Source organism: Cervus elaphus, chromosome 4, assembly GCF_910594005.1.
Source record: "Cervus elaphus chromosome 4, mCerEla1.1, whole genome shotgun sequence".
In the NCBI taxonomy this organism is placed as follows: domain Eukaryota; kingdom Metazoa; phylum Chordata; class Mammalia; order Artiodactyla; family Cervidae; genus Cervus; species Cervus elaphus.
Window position 1 is genome coordinate 36,525,423 of NC_057818.1, and position 21,248 is coordinate 36,546,670.

General features: G+C 43.2%; 1 protein-coding gene across 18 annotated transcripts in view; it reads left to right on the top strand.

Annotated features, from left to right (window-relative positions):
• ZFP90 (ZFP90 zinc finger protein) overlaps window positions 1–21,248 on the top strand; it is a 161,492-nt gene that overhangs the window by 70,940 nt on the left and 69,304 nt on the right. For 8 of the 18 annotated variants that reach the window (XR_006340523.1, XR_006340521.1, XR_006340520.1 and 5 more), the window contains exons 1-3: window positions 5,207–5,466; window positions 18,350–18,476; window positions 18,804–18,899. Coding sequence is in view for 13 of the 18 variants with exons in the window: in XM_043898913.1 (XP_043754848.1) it covers window positions 5,434–5,466; window positions 18,350–18,476; window positions 18,804–18,899 (256 nt within the window). In the remaining 5 variants the exon portion in view is untranslated. Of the gene's footprint in view, window positions 1–4,432; window positions 4,591–4,946; window positions 5,170–5,203; window positions 5,467–18,349; window positions 18,477–18,803; window positions 18,900–21,248 lie in introns of those variants that run through there. The other 10 variants (XM_043898911.1, XM_043898909.1, XM_043898910.1 and 7 more) reach the window with 8 other exon arrangements.

Genomic DNA, 21,248 nt, shown 5'->3' on the forward strand with positions numbered 1-21,248 from the left:
TATGTTTTGAAAACCCATCCAGTTTGTCTCCACCCTGGGACTTCGGCACCCTCAGGTCCTCCAGCCTGAAGTTCTTTTCTCCCTCGTGTTCCTGCAGTTGCCTCCTTAAGTCTCAGTCTACTAAGTCCTTGCCTCAGAGCAGCCTCCTTAGACCCCTCATTCATATTTCTGAATGATGCTTGCTTTGTTCCAGAGCATTATATTCCTGCAGCAGTGGTAGAAAGCGTTATTTTTTTTTAATATCCATCCTCTTGGTAAAGCATGTAAGGAACATTTATTTGCAATTATTTTCTACCACATGGATGTGTGATTGTCTAATGTCAAAAAGTCAAGTCTAAGTCTAGTAAGTTTTTAGACTATTTGTGATATATAAAACATAATTGATGGTTTAGTCACTAAGATGTGTCCAACTCTTGTGACCCCATGGACTGTAGCCTGCCAGGCTCCTCTGTTCATGGGATTCTCCAGGCAAGAGTACTGGAGTGGGTTGCCATTTCCCTCTTCAGGGGATCTTCCTGACAAAACATAATTATATAAATCTAATTCTTTGTGTCGAAATTTCCCGTCATTTATATATTTCCCCAAGCACAAAATGGGGACACTAAGCAATGGTATACTAAGCTATTAATACTAAGGAATCAAGAAATGAAGTGAAAGTCACTCAGTCGTGTCCAACTCTTTATGACCCCATGGAATTCTCTAGGCCAGAGTGCTGGAATGGGTAGCCTTTCCCTTCTCCAGTGGATCTTCCTAACCCAGGGATTGAATCCAGGTTTCCTGCATTGCAGGCAGATTCTTTACCAGCTGAACCACACAAGGGAAGACCAAGAATACTGGAGTGGGTAGCCTATCCCTTCCCCAGAGGATCTTACTGACCCAGGAATCAAACCGGGGTCTCCTGCATTGCAGGCAGATTCTTTACCAACTGAACTATCAAAAGTAATCAAATAACACTGTAATCTGATCACATGGACCACAGCCTTGTCTAACTCAATGAAACTATGAGCCATGCGTGTAGGGCAGCCAAGACAGACGGGTCATGATGGTGAGTTTTGACAAAACTTGGTCCACTGGAGAAGGGAATGGCAAACCACTTCAGTATTCTTGCCTTGAGAGCCCCATGAACAGTATGAAAAGGCAAAAAGATAGGACACTGAAAGATGAACTCCCCAGGTTGGTAGGTGCCCAATATGCTACAGGAGATCAGTGGAGAAATAACTCCAGAAAGAATGAAGAGACAGAGCCAAAACAAAAACAATACCCAGTTGTGGATGTGACTGGTGATGGAAATAAAGTCCAAAGTTGTATAGAGCAATATTGCATAGGAACCTGGAATGTTAGGTCCATGAATCAAGGCAAATTGGAAGTGGTCAAACAGGAGATGGCAAGAGTGAACATCGACATTTTAGGAATCAGTGAACTTAAATGGACTGGAATGGGTGAATTCAGCTCAGATGACCATTATATCTACTACTGTGGGCAAGAATCCCTTAGAAGAAATGGAGTAGCCATCACAGTCCACAAAAGAGTCCAAAGTGCAGTATTTGGATGCAGTCTCAAAAACGACAGAATTATCTCTGTTCATTTCCAAGGCAAACCATTCAATATTGCAGTAATCCAAGTCTATGCCCTGACCAGTAATGCTGAAGAAGCTGAAGTTGAATGGTTCTATGAAGACCTACAAGACCTTCTAGAACTAACACCCAGAAAAGATGTCCTTTTCATTATAGGGGACTGGAATGCAAAAGTAGAAGTCAAGAAACACCTGGAATAACAGGCAAATTTGGCCTTGGAGTACAGAATGAAGCAGGGCAAAGGCTAATAGAGTTTTGCCCAGAGAACGCACTGGTCATAGCAAACACCCTTTTTCAACAACACAGGAGAAGACTCTACACATGGACATCACCAGATAGTCAATACTGAAATCAGATTGATTACATTCTTTGCAGCCAAAGATGGAGAAGTTCTATACAGTCAGCAAAAACAAGACTGGGAACTGACTGTGGCACAGACCATGAACTCCTTATTGTTAAATTCAGACTTAAATTGAAGTAGGAAAAACCACTAGACCATTCAGGTATGACCTAAATAAAAATCAAATCCCTTATGATTATACAGTGGAAGTGACAAATAGATACAAGGGATTAGATCTGATAGACAAAGTGCCTGAAGAACTATGGACAGAGGTTCATGACATTGGACAGGAGGCAGGGATCAAGACCATCCCCAAGGAAAAGAAATGCAAAAAGGCAAAATGGTTGTCTGAGGAGGTCTTACAAATAGCTGTGAATAGGAGAGAAGTAAAAGGCAAAGGAGAAAAGGAAAGATATACCCGTTTGAGTGCAGAGTTCCAAAGAATAGCAAGGAGAGATAAGAAAGCCTTCCTCAGTGATCAGTGCAAAGAAATAGAGGAAAACAATAGAATGGGAAAGTCTAGAGATCTCTTTAAGAAAATTAGAGATACCAAGGGAACACTTCATGCAAAGATGGGCACAATAAAGGACAGAAATGGTATGAACCTAACAGAAGCAGAAGATACTAAGAAGAGGTGGCAAAAATACACAGAACTATATAAAAAAGATCTTCACTACCCAGATAACCACAATGGTATGATCACTCACCTAGAGCCAGATATCTTGGAATGTGAAGTCAAGTGGCCTTAGGAAGCATCACTACGAACAAAGCTAGCGGAGGTGATAGAATTCAAGTTGAGCTATTTCAAATCCTAAAAGGTGATGCTGTGAAAGTGCTGCACTCAATATACCAGCAAATTTGGAAAACTCAGCAGTGGCCACAGGACTGGAAAAGGTCAGTTTTCATTCCAATCCCAAAGAAAGGCAATCCCAAAGAATGCTCAGACTATCACACGATTGCACGCATCTCACATGCTAGTAAAGTAATGCTCAAAGTTCTCCAAGCCAGGCTTCAACAGTATGTGAACCTTGAACTTCTACATGTTCAACCTGGATTTAGCAAAGCCAGAGGAGCCAAAGATCAAATTGCCAACATCCGTTGGGTCACTGAAAAAGCAAGAGAGTTTCAGAAAAATATCTGCTTCTGCTTTATTGACTATGCCAAAGCCTTTGACTGTGTGGACCACAACAAACTGTGGAAAATTCTTCAGGAGATGGGAATACCAGACCACCTGACCTGCCTCTTGAGAAATCTGTATGCAGGTCAGAAAGCAACAGTTAGAACTGGACATGGAACAAGAGTGGTTCCAAATCGAGAAAGGAGTACATCAAGGCTGTATATTGTTACCCTGCTTATTTAGCTTATATGCAGAGTACATCATGAGAAATGCTGGGCTGGATGAAGCACAAGCTGGAATCAAGGTTGCCAGGAGAAATATCAATAGCCTCAGATATGCAGATGACACCACCCTTATGGCAGGAAGGGAAAAATAACTAAAGAATTTCTTGATGAAAGTGAAAGTGGAGAGTGAAAAAGTTGGCTTAAAACTCAACATTCAGAAAACGAAGATTGTGGCATCTGGTTCCATCACTTCATGGCAAATAGATGGGGAAACAGCGGAAAAAGTGACAGACTTTATTTTGGGGGGCTCCAAAATCACTGCAGATGGTGACTGCAGCCATGAAATTAAAAGATGCTTGCTCCTTGGAAGAAAAGCTATGACAAACTTAGCTATTAAAAAAGCAGAGACATCATTTTGCTGACAAAGGTCCATATAGTCAAAACTATGGTTTTTCCAGTAGTCATGTACAAATGTAAGAGCTGAACCATAAAGAAGGCTGAGCACCAAAGAACTGATGCTTTCAAACTGTGGTGCTGGAAAAGACTCTTGAGAGTCCCTTGGACTGAAAGGGGAGCCAACCAGTCCATCCTAAAGGAAATCAGTCCTGAATATTCATTGGAAAGACTGAAGCTGAAGCTGAAGCTCCAATACTTTGGCCCCCTGATGCGAAGAACTGACTCCTTTGAAAAGACTGACGCTGGGAAAGATTGAAGGCAGGAGGAGAAAGGGGCCACAGAGGATGAGATGGCTGGATGGCATCACCAACTCAATGGACATGAGTTTGAGTAAACTCTGGGAGTTGGCGATGGACAGGGAGGCCTGGTGTGCTGCAGTCCATGGGGTCCTAAAGAGGAGAGGACTGAGCGACTGAACGGATAGAACATTGTAATTCCCTGGTGGCTCAGTCAAGTAAAGGATCCACCTTCAACGTAGGAGACACCAATTGGACCCCTGGGTCTGGAAGATCCCCTGGAGAAGGAAATGACCATCCACTCTAGTATTCTTCTTGCCTGGAAAAATCCCATGGACAGAGGAGCCTGTGGGCTGCAGTCTATGGGATCCCAACAGTCGGACAGGACTTAGCGACTAAACCATAAGAACCACAGTACAGTTTGTTTTTGAATACTGTTCAAGAGGCTACCAGGGGATTCATCTGAAGGCTTTTTGTTTTTTCTTTCTATAGTACCAACTATTTCATCAAGTATTTTAGTCGTAGTATATGTGGTCTGGGGAGTCCGTGTCCAAGCTTTCAGCAGTGACCCACGAGTGAAGACGGCATAGAAGTAACATGTTACCCCGTGCCCTTCACGGTCTTATTCCTATGGCTGAAGTCAGTAAGTGAAACTGTCTTGTTGTCATGTTTACCTTTTATGCCTAGTCACAGGAGTGCATGCTCGCTTCGCAAAAGCAGGATCTTTCCTGCCCGATCTATCGGAGTATCCTGCCACGAGCAACACAACCCTGGCACAGAGAAGACGCTCGATGACTGTTACTCGGACGGAGGAGTAGTCAAGCTCCACTCTCTGCCCCATTGGGCCCTGACAGCGGTCCCCACCCGGGCGCCTCGGAAAACGCGCGTCCTCTCCGGCAGCCTCGGTGGGACCCAGGCGCGGGCGCCTCTGGGAAGTGTAGTCTCGCGCCCGCCACAGCCGGGTGGGTGGAGGGCGCCAAGCTCCGCGTGCGCAGGCGCACTTCCCGCTCTACCAGGCCGCTGCGGCCATTGTCCAGCCGCGGTGCGGCTAAGGCCGCTTTAGGCTGCCTCGAGCGCTTCAGAATTGCAGAGCACTAAGCCTGCAGCGGGGGCGGGAGCCTCGGCCGGAGCCCCGTGTGGGCCCGAGGCTGCGAAGTCGGGAGCCACAGCAGGCGGTGATTCCGAGTGTGCGGGTCGGGGCGGCCCCTCCCACGAGCTTGGCGTGCGTGCGCGCAGCCGCGCCCACCGTCCCGCGGGTGGGACTGGGCGTGGCCGGAGGAGGGTGTCCGGCCGGCGGCGAGCCTTTCATTTCTGGGAGGCAGGCCCAGGCGGGGCCCGCGCGCTTCCCCACCTCTCTACTCTGGAGAAGTGGCTGGGGGGCGGAGGCGGGCGGGCCGCGGTGGGGTCGGCGGTCACTGCCGGCTGAGTGGGCCCTCTTCTCTCTCCCCAGACCCTGTCCCTGGGAGCCCTGCCCGGCGACGCAGGGATGGCCCCGAGGCCTCCGACGGCCAGGCACCAGGTGAGCAGCCCGTCGCTATCCCGGGGTGTATTTGGAGCGGTCATTGTTCTCCACTTGAGCGAATCCCTTTCCCGGCTCTTTCGCCCCCTCCGAGCCTCCTAGCCTTGCGAAACCAGGGTGTCCAGAGCTCGGCGGAGCGGGCTTCTCCGAAGGGGGGCTGCATTGTGGGAAGGAGGGGACCAGGGAGGAGTGGGCTTGTGGGAGGAGTTGAGAGTGGATGGTTTGGGGAGTGCCAATGTTGAGACTCCTGAGTGCCCAGCCAATTCCTTGAACTCTTTCGATTAGGTATCTGGAGGGCGGGGTGACAGGATAGAAAACTAGAGGGGGAAGTGACTGTGAGTGAAAGAGAGAGGAGCCCCAGCTTCTGACCCAGGGGCCAGAGAGAGACCTTAAGGGGCCAGAGAAGCCTGGTCTGGACTTGCTTAGGAAGAGGCTGGAGATGATCTCTTCCCGGGCAAGGAGGGAAACAACAAAGGAAGATTGTCCCATAGCTTTTCGTGTTCTTTTCTGCTTTAACTGGTATAGTAATGCACGTCCCAGGATGTCCAGCCTTCAACTTAATTAATATGATGCTGATTTGTGAACCTATTTATTCTTGTGAGAGAGGAGGTACTTTCTAGAAGCATCCCAACTCTGAGCTTACCCATAGAATTACATAAAGTCTATCCGTGAAAATATAACAAGGTTCAGTTGGTGTTTTAATCCACACTCTCCTTACAGTTAAGGGGGAAAAAAATCACAAATTCTAATTGCTAGGGCAGGAGACAGTCGAATCAGATAAAAATTACCGATGTTCTTTAAAGCAGTTTATAATAAATTAAACACAGTATATCATGCCTTTATATTATTTTAGTTCTTGTTACATGTTTTCATTTTAATGAGTGAGCCTTCAGGAGTAAGACAAGTAACAAAACTAGAACAAAACAGTTACTTGGTTTGAGGAGAGCCAGAGCAAATCACTGTCATCAGCACCTTTCCACATAAAGTGTTTCCTCAGTAGCTTGTGAGAATTCAGATGACTTAACATACTTAACGCCTCATGGAGGTGATGATCATTTCCACGTTGGGGGTAGGATTATGTTTTGATGGTGAAAATGGATCTGTATTCTGAGCAGTGAATTTAGGGACCTCTTTAACTTTCACTTTTAAGCCTGTGTTCCCTAAAGCACAAGGTTCAGCTGTATTCTCAGAGAATGGCCTGACGGTGTTCACTTGGTTTACCTACTGCAGGCTGCAGTTGATGACCAGGTCGGAGGACAGGACATGACAGAACGCTGGCCCTACAAATGGGGCTTTTTAGGCAGAAATTTCCCTTTGTCAGTGGTTCCCTTTCTGTGAGCATGGCCCTTAGAGGAGTGCAAAAGTTGAGTAGTGAGTCATGTGACTACTTATCCAGGAAGTTAATTTAGTAGGGAAAGACAGCCTCATGTAGAAGTATAGCACTAGAAAGGTGGTGTCAAGTGTTGCTGCAGAGATCCAGAGCCTGCTGCGAGTTCAGAAGGGAAAGGAAAGTGTGCCTGCAGGAAAGAGTCAGTGGGGATTGCATCTTTGAATAGGAGCAGGGTCGAAGCAAGTGAAAATGAAGGGAGTGGGAACAGAGCTGATTGACTGTGGTCAGGGGTTGGGGAGCTTCCCAAGTGGCTCAGTGGTTAAAAAAATCCACCTGCCAGTACAGGAGATGTGGGTTTGATCCCTGGGTCGGGAAGATCCCCTGCAGAAGGAAATGGCAACCCACTCCAGTGTGTTCTTGCCTGTAGAATCCTGTGGACAGATGAGCCTGGCAGGCTACAGTCCATGGGGTCGCAAAGAGTCTGACACAACTGAGCATCTGGGCACACGGGTTGGGAGGCATGAAGATGAGGGGCCTACACCTGAAACCGTTGTCCTGTATGACAGTGGGTATGGAAAATGAGAATACAAGGGAGTTTGGGCATTTTTCTTTTTGGCCTTGGTAATCCATCTGTTCATTCAGCAGATAGTCACTGAACCCCTATGTTGTGTTAAGACACTTTTCTGAAGAAGTGAAGTGAAAGTTGCACAGTTGTGTTCAACTCTTTGCGACCCCATGGACTATTCAGACTATGGAATTCTCCAGGCCAGAATACTGGAGTGAGTAGCCTTTCCCTTCTCCAGGGGATCTTCCTAACCTAGGGATCAGACCCGGGTCTCCTGCATTGCAGGTGAATTCTTGACTAGCTGAGCCACCAGGGAAGCCCAAGACACTTTTCTAGGTGGTTGGGATACATTAGTGAACAAAACTTGTAATGGTCTCTGCTTTTTGTTTACTGATGTTTCCCAACTGCCTAGAAAAGTGTCCTAACATATCAGGGGTTCTTTATATGCTGAATGACTGTATGAACGAATGAATGGAAGGATGTATGGGAGTTAACATTCAGGTCTGGGGCAGAGTGCTCTGGGTAGGAGAAACAGTGGGATGTGTGTCTGGTGTGTTCAAGGAGCTGCAAGGAGACTGTTGTAGCTTGAGCCCATGTTTTTGAGCTGGGAACTGTACAGTTAAAGATTGCTGTGAATGATGTGCAGGAGCAAGAGCTTGGAAGTTGGGGCTCCTGCGGGTAAGACCTTCTCCCAGGTCTTGGCTAACGAACAATCAAAGTGGCCCTATGGTGGGAGGGCAGTGGGAGCAGAGATGGGCCAGGTGAGGTACCCCTAAATCTTGAGGATCTATGTATAGATTGTTAGTAACTATAGCTGTGCAAACACTATGCATTCTTTTTTTTTCTTTTCATTATATGTGTACTGTGTTTCTAGCTAGGATTTTGAAAAGCTGTTTACCATTCTTAAAGTTGAAGCCACCAGAAAAGTAAGAAATGAGGAAGGTTTTGTAAACAAAAGCTGCTTGTGGAGACCAGGTTTCTCGGTGCTGTATCTTGAAGGGGAAGCAATCCAAAGGGACCAGGCCCTGGTATCTATTGACTTTAGATCGCAAGAAAGCTCTGTGGCTCAGTCATCAGGATGAACAGACCCAGCGAAAGCTGTCTCAGGTCACTGCAGCTCAGACACGGTGCTCCAGGGAAACTAAGCCACTTGCTGAACCAGGTCAGGATATTTGTGGTCAGGGATATTCAGGCTCCTTCTGTGCGGAGGCCCCCTTTCTTAACCTCTTCCTGAGCTGACTGACGCTGGTCTTTAAGCTTCAATTCAGACCCTGCTTCCCCTGGGTAAGATCAAGTGCCTCTCCTTGCACCATGCATGCTTGTCATGGTGCTCTCTTAGTCATGGAGTGCTGTGCTTACCCGTCTGTCTGTGTACGGGCCTTCCTGCTTTTGTGCAGCGGGGCCGCCTGACTTCTTTCATCCTTTGCTCCAAAGTACACATGCTTTAAGTGGGTGTCACATGAATGAACATTAGTAATCACTTAAGCCTAAGAAGTCATTTTACACTTTCTGCATTTTCTTCTCCTCACATAGCAAAAATGTAATTTTTCCAGTTGTGGTGATGCTCATTTTCTGACAAAGTAACTGCGTGAAACAGTGTGACTTTCACTGAACAGTTTTAAGAAATTTGTTTTAAAGACACTGTTAGTATGTCAAAACCTATTTCTCTAAGACATATTTCAAAAATACAATTCTTTTCCTGACTTTTCTGTGACTTCTGCTACCTTTATTAAAATACATTTTATCAAAGTATGTGAGCATGTATTTAATACAAACTTTTTAGTAGAAAATTCTTTTAGTGCTTCTTTATTTATTCTCATGAATTTCCTTTTCTCCCTATGCATGTTTTTCACTTAAACATTAAGTGTAATTTTTGAGATAATCTTTCGTTTTCTAAATCATTTTTAATGGCTGTTCTATATTGCTTTGTATGATATGACCATTTCTCATAAAACATTTAAATTGCTCTTAAAATTTCTACTATTAATACTGGGATAAAATCCCATTGGTTACAATAGATGATTAAAACTTTTTTTTTTTTTTAAATTACGTCTGTGTTTTTAAGTAAAGCAACCCTCAGAGCAAGAGGGAGATCTTTGGCGGGTTTTGGTGGCATGCTCACAGTTAATTTGTAGAAACAGTTTGATTGATTTTCAGTTCTATTTTTTAAAATAATTTACCTATAAAATATTTGGATTCAGGCTTTTTATAGCAAGGATGATTTTCTCTATTTCTTCCTCAATTACTGTCTCTCCTTTTTTCTGCCAACATTAGTGGCCTAGGATTTTAAGATTACCCACTTCACTAAGATTTTTCACATTTCTTAACACACTGTTGGATATTTTATTGGTTTATCCCCTTATTTATTTTTTTTAATATAACTATTTCTGTGTATTTAAAATTTGAGTTACATTCCAGTCCAATACTCCAGGTGGTTTTCCTAGCTTCTCTCCTTTAAATTTTATTAGATAATTTTTCCAGTAGTGAGAAACCAGGCTGTCAACATTCTCAATACATTTACTTATCTGCTCAGTGTTTCTGGTATCTCAGCCATGCTAACCATTTCTTCCACCTGCCCTCAGCACTCTTGATGCAGGTGGGTACATCGCCACACCATCTTTCTCATCTCTCAAGGCAAGGCTGTTCTGACTCTTCAACTCTAAGAAGGGAAGGCAGAAGAGAAATGTACAAAATGCAAGGGAGAAAGGAGAATCTGCAGTAAAGAGGAGTAGAAGGCTAAGTCAGTTGAATTTTAAATACTCAATCCATCCTTTGATTCCTCTAATAAACATCATTTAGTCTAGTCAAGGTATATTGTCCATTGATATGGCTGGAATTTTTTTTATTTTAAGATTTTGCATCTAAATTCATAAGATAGCAATCTCTAACTTTAGTTTACTGAAATGTCTTAAAGGTTTTGGTGTCAAGGTTGTACTGGCCTCATGAAATGAACAGGAAAGGTCCCACCTTCCTTTCTCTGGAAAAGTTTATAAAGGTTTGGTATTCTTTTTTAAACATTTAGAATGACTACAGTGAGCGCAGACATCTGTTTCTATGAGTTTTCCTTCTAGGTAGATTTTTAAATACGAGTCATGGATTGTTTGCAGTTTTGATGAGATACAGTCTACCTCTGGGATGACCTTGTGCTTTTATTGATGGCATCCTGTGTTCTCTAAGAGTCCGTTCTACTGGCAGTTCATGAATTCTGTTCATTTTTTCCCCCCACTACTGTGTTTTTCAGCTTAGATTTTTCAAGTTCCTGCCCTGTGTCAGTATTCCAAAAATTTCAAGAAACTGGCTATGTGTTTGAAGCCGCTTGTGTTTAAAAAATTTTCACTCCAGCCTTGACTGCCAAAGTTCTGCCATTCCCTGGTTTCTGATCTCCCTTAACCCCCACCCGTGACCCCTGCAAGCTATAGCCCTCTGCCCGAGACAGGCTCAATATTCAGGTTCCTTCCTGTAGCCAAAATCAGCTAGTGCCCCCAGGAAAAACAACTATATTTTCCCACATCCTTTCTGTCATTTACTTCTATCCCGAATATTAACATTCTAGCCCTCTCTGTTTCTACACCAATAGGTTGCATTTAACTAGATGCTTTTTGTGAATTGCTTTTCTTGTTGTTCTGGTCTGCTGCAAACTACTATATCTTACCCTGTGGTAGAATCTATTTGTGTTTTTAAAGCTCCATCTAGTGTATATGTTTGTATATAAGTATTCTGCTTTTCAAAAAAAAAAAAAAATTGTATCACATATGAAACCTGTTAATTATCTGGAAAGTAAAGTTGGGTGCTATAAATCACTTCACAGCAGGATGGCATTTGGCCAAACCAAACACTGGTAGTGCAGAATTTGTGTTCCATACTCATTTCCGCTACACCTAGTAGTCTCATTCAAGGCAACCTGTATTGCCCCTTTGATCCATCATTTCAGAACAGGCCACTCAAAGTTAGTCTGCCTCAGGATTATTCAAAAAAATTCTGCTGGTAGGCTCCTGTCCTATATATATCACCAAAACCAAGGTATCTTTCTTTGTCCACCTGGACATCAGAAAATCTTGCTGGTGGGTCTTCTTGCTAAAAATCTTCCTTAGTTTGTATATGCCTGAGCAATAGACATTTGTTTCCCCTTATTTTAAATTTTATTTATTTTTATTTCTTCTTTCACTAGATTTGTCAGAGATTTTTCTGTTTGACCAGCATTTCAGAGGAGCCAGCTTTTAGATTTGGCTATTAATGCCACCATTTTGCCATTTACCCCTGCTTTTTGTAATTCAAGAACAGAATTCGCTGTTTTTTTTAATTTTTAATTTTTATATTTTTTAATCCTCAAAATAACCCCTCATTTTCCTTTAGTAAGAATTACCCAGACCCTATTCATTTACTCAGCAGACATTTTTGGAATGCTTGCTCTGTGCCAGGTGGTATTCTTAGCCAGAGTCACCCTTCAGAACCAGTCAGAAGAAGGTGCCTGCTTCCTGTGGGCTGGCAGTAAGGAGTCAGTGAGAAAATTTAGTGAGAGGGTGTGTGGGCTGTGGTGAATGCTCAATAAATGTTAATTGTTGCTTTTTTATGATGTATCACATGAGGGGCTTTTAAATGTTGCCTGGTAGGGCCCTTCATGCTTGGCCAATTTTTCTAAATTGCCCATGTGATTCTGGAAAATTCCAACATACATAGTTTTGAGAATACTGAAGTGAAAAGAAGTCTGAGAAATTGTTGAGGGGGAAAAACATGAAAATATAGCTACAGTTCTGAAATGGAGATAGAGACCAAATACCAGAGGTGGCAGGGGGAGGATGCGGGATCTGGAAAAGCTTCAGAAAGGAAGAGACTGTTGAACTAGTTCTAGAAGGATGACTCAGAATTTTTTGTCTGGAGCTGGGGGAAGAAAATAAACGATGGTCAGAACAGGATGTGCAAAGGCAAGGAAACGTGAAAGAGTAATAATATAGTCAGGGCAAAGAGTCCCACCTGTGGAAAGCATGGGATGTATGGCAGGATGCAAAATTATAAGAGAAAGATGATTCAGTCACCTAGAGAGAATGACCTGAGCTGGAGATCTAGAACAATTTAGAACAGTGTTAGCCAAAACAAGCATAATACAAGCTACATGGATAATTTAAAATTTTCTAGTAGCCACAATGTTAAAAAAAAAAAAAAAGGTGAAGTTAATTTTAGCAGTGTATACTATTTAATATAGCCAAAATCTTACCATTTCTACACCAATCAACATTTTAAAATTATTAATGACATGTTTTACTTTTTTTTTTGTACTGAGTCTTTGAAATCCATTGTTTCACAGTTAACTGCATGTCCTAATTTGGACTAGCCACTTTATAAGTATTCAGTGTTCACATGTGGCTAGTGGATACCGTATTAGACAGCATAGATCTAGAGAGTTAGGGCATTGTGTGGCCAATTGTATATAATATACATAATTAAATACTACATTTTATATTAAATAAAGATTACATATAGTATAAATAGAATATTTTAAAATATATAACAAATAAATAAGATTATTTTTACTCATTAGCTGCCAGGCTCTGGTTTTCAGCTTTGCAAAGTTTTAAAACTGCAACGTTTCCTGAGTGTTAGTTTTAGGGGAGCTCTCCCACCGGGTTGGTATAGGGTAGAGTCGGAGGGACATGTCGCCTTACAGTTGTAAATGGCCTTTCTGGATATACTGTTTCACCCTTCTGCTGGTAAAACTCTTTATTTCTTTGGTTCAGGGAGTCTGTGTCATAGATGAGAAAATTTGATCTCCAGGAGGTGTGTGTGATTTGCCCAAGAAAACTACACATTTGTTAGCTGTGGAGCCTTTTAGGGGCCCATGACATTGGGCCTTCTCAACTTAGCATGTGCTGTTTCCAGTTCTTTGCTTTGGGCTCCATCTTTTGGCCAAGGTCCTCTTTATGTCAGCATGAGGGAGGGGAATGTTTAATACTCCTTGTTAATTTTTAAAAGGTATTGATTATGAGTTCCAGTTATATCTGAAAGGAGGATAAGCCGTGTTTGCAAGACATCACTGGATCATTACAGTCTGAGGTGTGACTTGCTTTGGAATGCCCTAAAGGTGATCTAATTCAGAGTGGCTGACTCACACCAAGGCTCTTTTTACCTATTTAATCTTGCAAACTCTTGACTGTCCTTATGTCCCGAAATGGTTCTGGCCTGTGAAGATTTGAAGGTTCTTGAGACAAGGAACTTGACCCACTAGAAGACCACTGAACAATAGGTAACAGTCACTGTAATGTAGTCTTATGAGCTGTGCTGAAGAGAAGCCCAGGGAGGGAGCTGTGGTGGGGTGGACTTAGCCCAGACCTATAGGTAGGAATAGAGCCCCAAGGAGAGAACTTGACTAAGTCTTGGTGGGAGAGTAAGTGTTAGGCAGGCAGAGGAGGGAAGACCAACCTTTTGAAGCAGAGCTTGCAGAAGAGAAAGAGCGTTTTGTGTCAAGGAAGTGTAAATGTTCTCCACACTGAACCATGGTGTACAAGGGAAACAGCAGCCAGAGCTAAGGCTGCAGAATTAGGTGAGGACTAGGCTAGGAAGGGCTCAGGAGCTCACAACAAGGAGTCTAATTTTTAATCTCAAGGAAAGTTTATTAAATATTTACGGAGCACCTGCTCTGTGAGCTGTAGAGAAAATAGGTAATATTCCTTCTCTCCTGGAATTTATATTCTGCTGTGGGATGCAGCCTATAAACAAATGAAAATATCACGTATCAGGTATAAGGACTATGAAAAGGGAAAAAGAAAACAGTGACAGTTGAGGGAGGGGGGGCGGTGCTATTTCATATGATGTGGTCAGGGAAGGTTGCTCTGGTGAAGTGACATTTGAACAAAAAGCTGAAGAAAGTGAGTGAGGAGCCATGTGCATATCTGCAGGAAGAGACTTCCAAGTCAAGGAACAGGCAGAGCAAAGACCTCAAGGTGGAAACGTGCAGGAGTTAGGAGGGTGGGGTGAGTGAAGGTACGAGCAGTAGGTTGGAGATGAGGTTTAAGATGAAGGCAGGGAGATGGGGCAGGGGACGGATTGTGAAGGACTGTGTAGCTACTGTAGAGACTTTGAGTTTTACTTGGGGTGAATTGGGATGCCATCAGAGGCTTTTTTAAGCAAAGGAATGACATGCTCTGAAAGGTTTTAAGAAGATGAGTCTAGGTGTTATGTGGAAAACAGACTTGGGAGGGTTGGGCCATGAGTGGAAAAGGAGGGACAAGGTAGGTGATTGTAGCAGTGATCCAGGTAAGAGATGATGGTGACATGCGCTGAGTGAGGGCAGTAAGTGTTGGGAAAAGTGGGAAGAAATGAAGGGTTTGTATGCATGATCAAATGTGTGTTTCAGAGAAGTGACTCTAATAGTACATAGGAAAGAATTGATGAGACCATGAGTAGTAGAACAGGTTAGTTGTCCAACCAGGGCAAGAAGTGATGAGTATCGTGGACTAGACATGTGTTTACTGGTCAGAACATACTTTACCATTCATTCAGCTATTTGGGGAAGCAGAATAAAGTCAAGAGTCCATGCGTAAAACATAGGGAACCAGTTAAGCAAAGGAATCCAGGTTGGTTGGCAGTTCTGTTCCTAAACCACAGGGGCTGTATGTTTAGAGGACAGAGTAGGAATAGAAAGGTGTTACTTCTCACAACCTAACTTAAAATGTCTGCTTTGGTCCAAACCTTTTCCCTGCTGGTCATCTGCATCCCAAGACCAGCCTCCCTTCTCTCATTTGTCAATCCCAGGACTGGATTCCCATTCTTTCTTCTCCCCTCTTAATGGTACTTACCCCTCAAGGCCCAGTACATAAGCTTCCTTAAAGTTTCTCTCCTGTGCCCAGAACATTGGTAGCACCTTACTTTACTATATATTGTCTCATACCATGTTTTAATAAATAACACATTTTAAAATAAACTGAAACCTATTCAAGGACTGCAGTGTTTTTCATTTGCATTTTTATTCTACCACAGTGCATATGGTAAAGCCAGGTACCTAATAGATATCTAGTGTCTTTCTTTTCTTTTTAATCTAGTATCATCTTACCTGGCACAGTCAGATTCCTGACCTCTGTCAGAAAAATCTACCACATTTCAGCCCTTCGCTGTTCTTGTGGAGACACAGCCACAGTGTTGAGCAGAGGTGTGATAGGGAGGAACCATTGTTGTTTATGAATGTGATCATGCACCTCAGTCACGAGATGGGGGCCACTCCCCTTTTCTCTAAAATTCAGATCTCAGCCATCTCCTTAAGGCTCAGCTCAGTCTGGAAACAGATATTTAGCGTTGGGTCAGATACTTACTGGACAATGGTATTTTAGAGTTAAAAAAAGGAAAAATATGGCCCCTGCCCTCACAATGCTCACCATCTAACTAGGAAGTTCAGTCACTCAGTCGTGTCCAACTCTCTGCGACCCCATGGACTGCAGCACACCAGGTTTCCCTGTCCATCACCAACTCCCGGAGCCTACCCAGACTCATGTCTGTCACTCGGTGATGCCATCCAACCATCTCATCCTCTGTTGTCCCCTTCTCCTCCTGCCTTCAATCTTTCCCAGCATCAGGGTCTTTTCCAGTGAGTCAGTTCTTTACATCAGGTACCCAAAGTATTGGAGTTTCAGCTTCAGCATCAGTCCTTCCAATGAATATTCAGGACTGATCTCCTTTAGGATTGATTGGTTGGATCCCCTCACAGTCCAAGGGACTCTCGAGTCTTCTCCAACATCACAGTTCAAAAGCATTAATTCTTCGCTGCTCAGCTTTCTTTATAGTCCAACTCTTACATCCATACATGACTACTGGAAAAGCCATAGCTTTGACTAGACAGACCTTTGTTGGTAGAGTAATGTCTCTGCTTTTTAATATGCTGTCTAGGTTGGTCATAACTTTTCTTCCAAGGAGCAAGTGTCTTTTAATTTCACGGCTGCAGTCACCGTCTGCAGTGATTTTGGAGCCCCAAAAAATAAAGTCTGTCACTGTTTCCATTGTTTCCCCATCTATTTGCCATGAAGTGATGGGACCGGATGCCATGATCTTAGTTTTCTGAATGTTGAGTTTTAAGCCAGCTTTTTCACTCTCCTCTTTCACTTGTCATCAAGAGGCTCTTTAGTTCTTCTTCGCTTTCTGCCATAAGGGTGGTACCAAGGATTAAATAGATTACTAGGTCTGTTTAAATAGTTGTGGATTTGCAGAGCGGCTTAAAGCACATCATATGGGGATTGACCCTCTATTGGGAGATCAGAAGACCTCAGTGAAGATGTGCTAATCTACCTCCAAAGTGTGAAATGTAATTAACAAGGGACAGATGGACGGGAGGGTGGAGAGAGGATGATGTCTTCCAAGACCTTGAGAATTCCTGTTCAGTTATGGCTCAGCACACAGGGAGGGCATGAAATCAGGCAGAAACCATGTAACTTTCCCTCACTGCTCCAGCAATCTCATGGCCCTGCTTTCCTGCTGATCGTCTTTACATACTTTATTATGTACTTCTTGAGTTAGAAATTGGTTTAACCAAGACCAAAGGACATATTTCATACTGAGCATGATGACAGGTGTCTTAACAAGGCTTGGTGAGGCAAGACAGAAATCAACACATGAAAAACAGAACTTGACTATTCAGAGGCATGGAAGTACTTAGCCAGCCTGGTTTCAGTGGGTGGTGAGGAAGGAGTGACTGGAGGGAAGTACAGCATGCAAAATATCTCTTATCTGGCAGTTCTAATTCTAGCTAGCCAGTCTACAGAAATTCTAGCATATTTGCCCAAAGAGTGTATTGCAGTGATGCTTGTAATAGCAAAATATTGGAACTAATCCAAATATCCAAAAGGAATTGGTCCATTTATTCATTCACCAAGTATTTTTTTTAGCACCCACTATGTGCTGGGCATCACTTTCGGCACTTGAGGGGCATATAACTGTGAATAAGGTAGTCAAGTCCCTATTCTCACAGAGTGTGCAGTCAGGGAGACAGAAAAGCTAACAAGAAATTCCAGATAATTATTAGAAGTACAAGCATCCTTTTAAATCTGCATCTGTTTGGTTCCTGAGTTAAAGTTCAGGTGGCAGGAATTTGGACAGTGAGAGATACTTGTCTGTGCTAGGAGGAAAATTAAGCATGGTAATATGACGCATAGTAAATTAGAAGGAGGTGCTGCGACACCTTTTCTCAGGTGGCAATTCTGGATGTGAGACCTAAAGGACTAGTGACTGGTTGTCAGCCATGTGGGAATCCGGTGCCCAGGGTGGGAAGAAGCTTGATGTGTTCAGGGATCAGCGAGGTCAGCAGGGCCAGAGCCCAGTGAGGGATGGAGCGAGTCTGAATCTTATTCTTAGCGCAGTGGAGTGCTGTGAATTTTAGGTGATGGGTGTGTGATGGTACTCCAAATGTACTCTGGAGTGCTGTGAAGCAATTCAAAGTAATGAGGTGAAAGTATACAAAGCACTAAGGGAAGACTTCCAAGATACATAGCTAAATGTAAAAGCAGGATGTAGAACAATATAAATGATAGTTCATAAAACAAGACCATGTGGGGGAGGGGAGAGGGTGAAGGAAACGTGGAAAGGGACAGCTTAGTATATACACCAAACTGTTAACAGTAGTTACTTGTAGGGAGTTTAGTGGAATTGGCAATGGGGGTGAAGGGGTGCAGTCACTTTTTATTCCCTGCTGTATTTGGGTTTTGTAGCAAAGACAGTGCATGGGCAGTGAGGAATTGGAGATAATATAGAAAGACTTGGCTTTGAAGGTAACAAGAAGACAGCTAAGTAGGCTTACAGGATTGTGGAATAGATTGCCCCTCATGACTTTCCTGTGTGCCATATTAGATTCTCTATAAAATTATATAACAACTAGTATATTTAACCCACTTTACTACCTCAGGATATCAAACATGTGATCACCTTTTCTGATAGACCCTATAGTAGGTTCCCAGTACTGCCATGGGAACATTTGTGGGGTTGATCCCTACTTGAGCAAGAATGTGTTCCTACAGGAATCACTGACATTTAAGGATGTAGCTGTGAACTTCACCCAGGAAGAATGGCACCACGTGGATGCTGCTCAGAGGCGCTTGTACAGGGATGTGATGCTGGAGAACTATAGCCACTTGGTTTCTCTTGGTAAGGACCACATCTTCTTGTCTATGTATTGGCAGGTTTTCCCTTTCTCAGATGTTCAGATTGTGGGGCTCAAAGTTTGGGTGACTGTGAGCAGGGTGTTCAGGGTTAGAGTTTGTTCATCTTGTTGAGACCCAGGTTTATGGGTTTCTGAGCCTACTTTTTAGGTAAATAGGAACCAGAAATAGGCCATTTGATTGCATGACTCCTCAAGTTGCACCTTTTTTTCCCCTTCAGAGTTACTGAGGATCAAGTCCTAGTTCTGACTTGTAGAGGGTTCTTTGTCAACTTACATAAACAACCAAATCTTATGTGTTTACCTATGAGCAGGATATCAAGTTTCCAAGCCAGAGGTGATCTTCAAATTGGAGCAAGGAGAAGAACCATGGATAGCAGAGGGAGAAATCCAAAGACCTGTCTGTCCAGGTAAATGAGGGAGAATCCAAGAGTCAGTGCAGAAAGTGGCACAGCTGAGGGAGAGGGAAGCACCTTCACTTTGCTGCCTTGGGAGCTCCTCCATAAGAGCTGCACCGTCTCCTGGATGACCCTCTGTGTGTCTCCCTTCTCCAGTAGGGTTTGTTGCTGTTGATAGGTCTCAGAGGAAAGGTACCCATTTTTCCTTTGTGAAAGTAGCCCTTTGTCTTACTCAGAATGCCATCTCTCCCTGTCTTGTAACCCTACTTCTGGATCATTTTCTCCTCTAGTATGCTCAGTCTCCCTGCGTTGTTTGGAGATCTCTCTTACTCATTCAGATATTAATTGAACTCCCGTGTCTCCTCTTTGTTTCGTCTTTCTGCTTTCACTGTCAGTGCCCAGACTTGTAGGGAATACCCACAATCTTGAGTCTCCTTCCCTCCAGGCTTCTTTGCCTGATTGTACTCCTGTTCCACCGGTCTGGGGAGCAATGTCCTGCACTCCTGCCCGTCTGATTCATTTCCTCCCTCCAGAGTTCCTCGAGCATCCTTCTCTCCTGACTTGCCCACTTGTTCGTGCTTCTTGGCTTTAGGTCTTTGGCTTTTCTTGCTTTTCCCTCCTGGTGAATCTGTCTTAAGGAGCTGGCCTTCTGGCTTCCTCTTCGTTCTTTCTATATTGTGCTTAGTTGCTCAGTCATGTCCGACTCTTTCCTACCCCATGGACTATAGCCTGCCAGGCTCCTCTATTCATGGGGATTCTCCAGCAAGAATACTGGAATGGGTTGCTGTGCCCTCCTGCAGGGCATCTTCTCAACCCAGGGATCAAACCCAGGTCTCCCACATTGCATGGCAGATTCTTTACTGTCTGAGCCACCAGGGAAGCCTGAGTACTGGAGTGGGTAACCTTTTCCCCTCTCCAGGGGAACTTCCAGAGCCAAGAATCAAACCGGTGTCTCCTGCATTGCAGGTGGATTCTTTACCAGCTGAGCTACTTGGGAAGCCCATTCTATATTACTTCCCTGTAAAAGGGTGCCTGCCTTCTGGTAGTCACAGGTCTTTATTCTGTGCTATAGACTCAGAAGTGTCCTTACTTGTACCCTGGTCACTTTTTTCTCTTCCCTTTCCACAGGACCCCTCCAATACAAGTCCCACAGAGTTCTTATTAAAGATGTAAAATCTAAGTTAATCATTTTGCATCCCCAGACAGCACATTTTGCTACCTTACCTATTACCCATTTCTTCTCTTGCCCATTAGGAATTATCAGATTGCCAGTTCCTCAGGCCAGAAACCACAGTCAGTCTAGTCTTTTTCTTTCAATCCAAGTTATTTTCCTCCTTTGAGAAGTATCTTAGGTTTTCCTGCCTTTTAAGTTGGACTGGTGATATCCTAAACGATGCCTCAGATTTAGATTATTATAATTCCCGGTTGAAATTGCTCACTCTATCTTATGTTTTTGTAATCCATATTGGGTTTTTTTTTTTTTTTTTTTCATATTGGGTTTTTTAAATCATAGTTTTATTGAGGTATAGTTGACATACCATAAAATTCTCCCTTTAAAAGTGTACATTTCAGTGGTTGTTTTGGGATAAATACAGAGTTATGCACCACTATCTAATTAAGCAGAACATGTTCAGTATCTCCAAAAAGAAATCTTATACCCATTAGCAGTCGCTTTCTACTCCTCACTCCCCCCAGCTCCTGGCAACCATTAATCTACTTTTTGTCTCTATGGACTTGCCTATTCTGGATATTTTCTATAAATGGAATCATAATATGTAGCCCTTTGTGATTGGCTTCTTTCACGTAGCTTAAGGTTCATTCATGTTGTAACATGTATCAGAACTTCACCCCTTTGTATTGCTGAGTAATATTGCATTGTATGGATATATCACATTTTGTTTATTCATCACGTCATGGACCATGTTGAAATTGAATGCTTTATCTCATAAACTACCATTCTCTGAAAGAACCTTCTACCTCATTATAGGAAGCAGAAACTCCCTTGATTTTTAAGGTCCCCATCATACCTTCCAGTAATATCTTTTTGTTCCTGACAGAGAGAGCTCCGCCTAGGTTGAATTTCTTTTTGAAGTTACAGACCTGAGTACATTTCACCCTTACATACTTGCTGATATTCTCTGTAAGAAGTATTCCCTCATTAGATAATAGTTTCTCTCTGTCCAAAGCCATCTATAAGGTCAAGGTCTCTCTAATTCATAAAACCTAATATATGCTAATATACTTGTTTCTTTCTTCCCTGGTCACAAATACCATTTATATCATCTCTACCACACAAAATCAAATTTACTACATGCCATCTGTTGGGGTTTTTTTTTTTTGGTCATCAAAAGATTGTCTTGT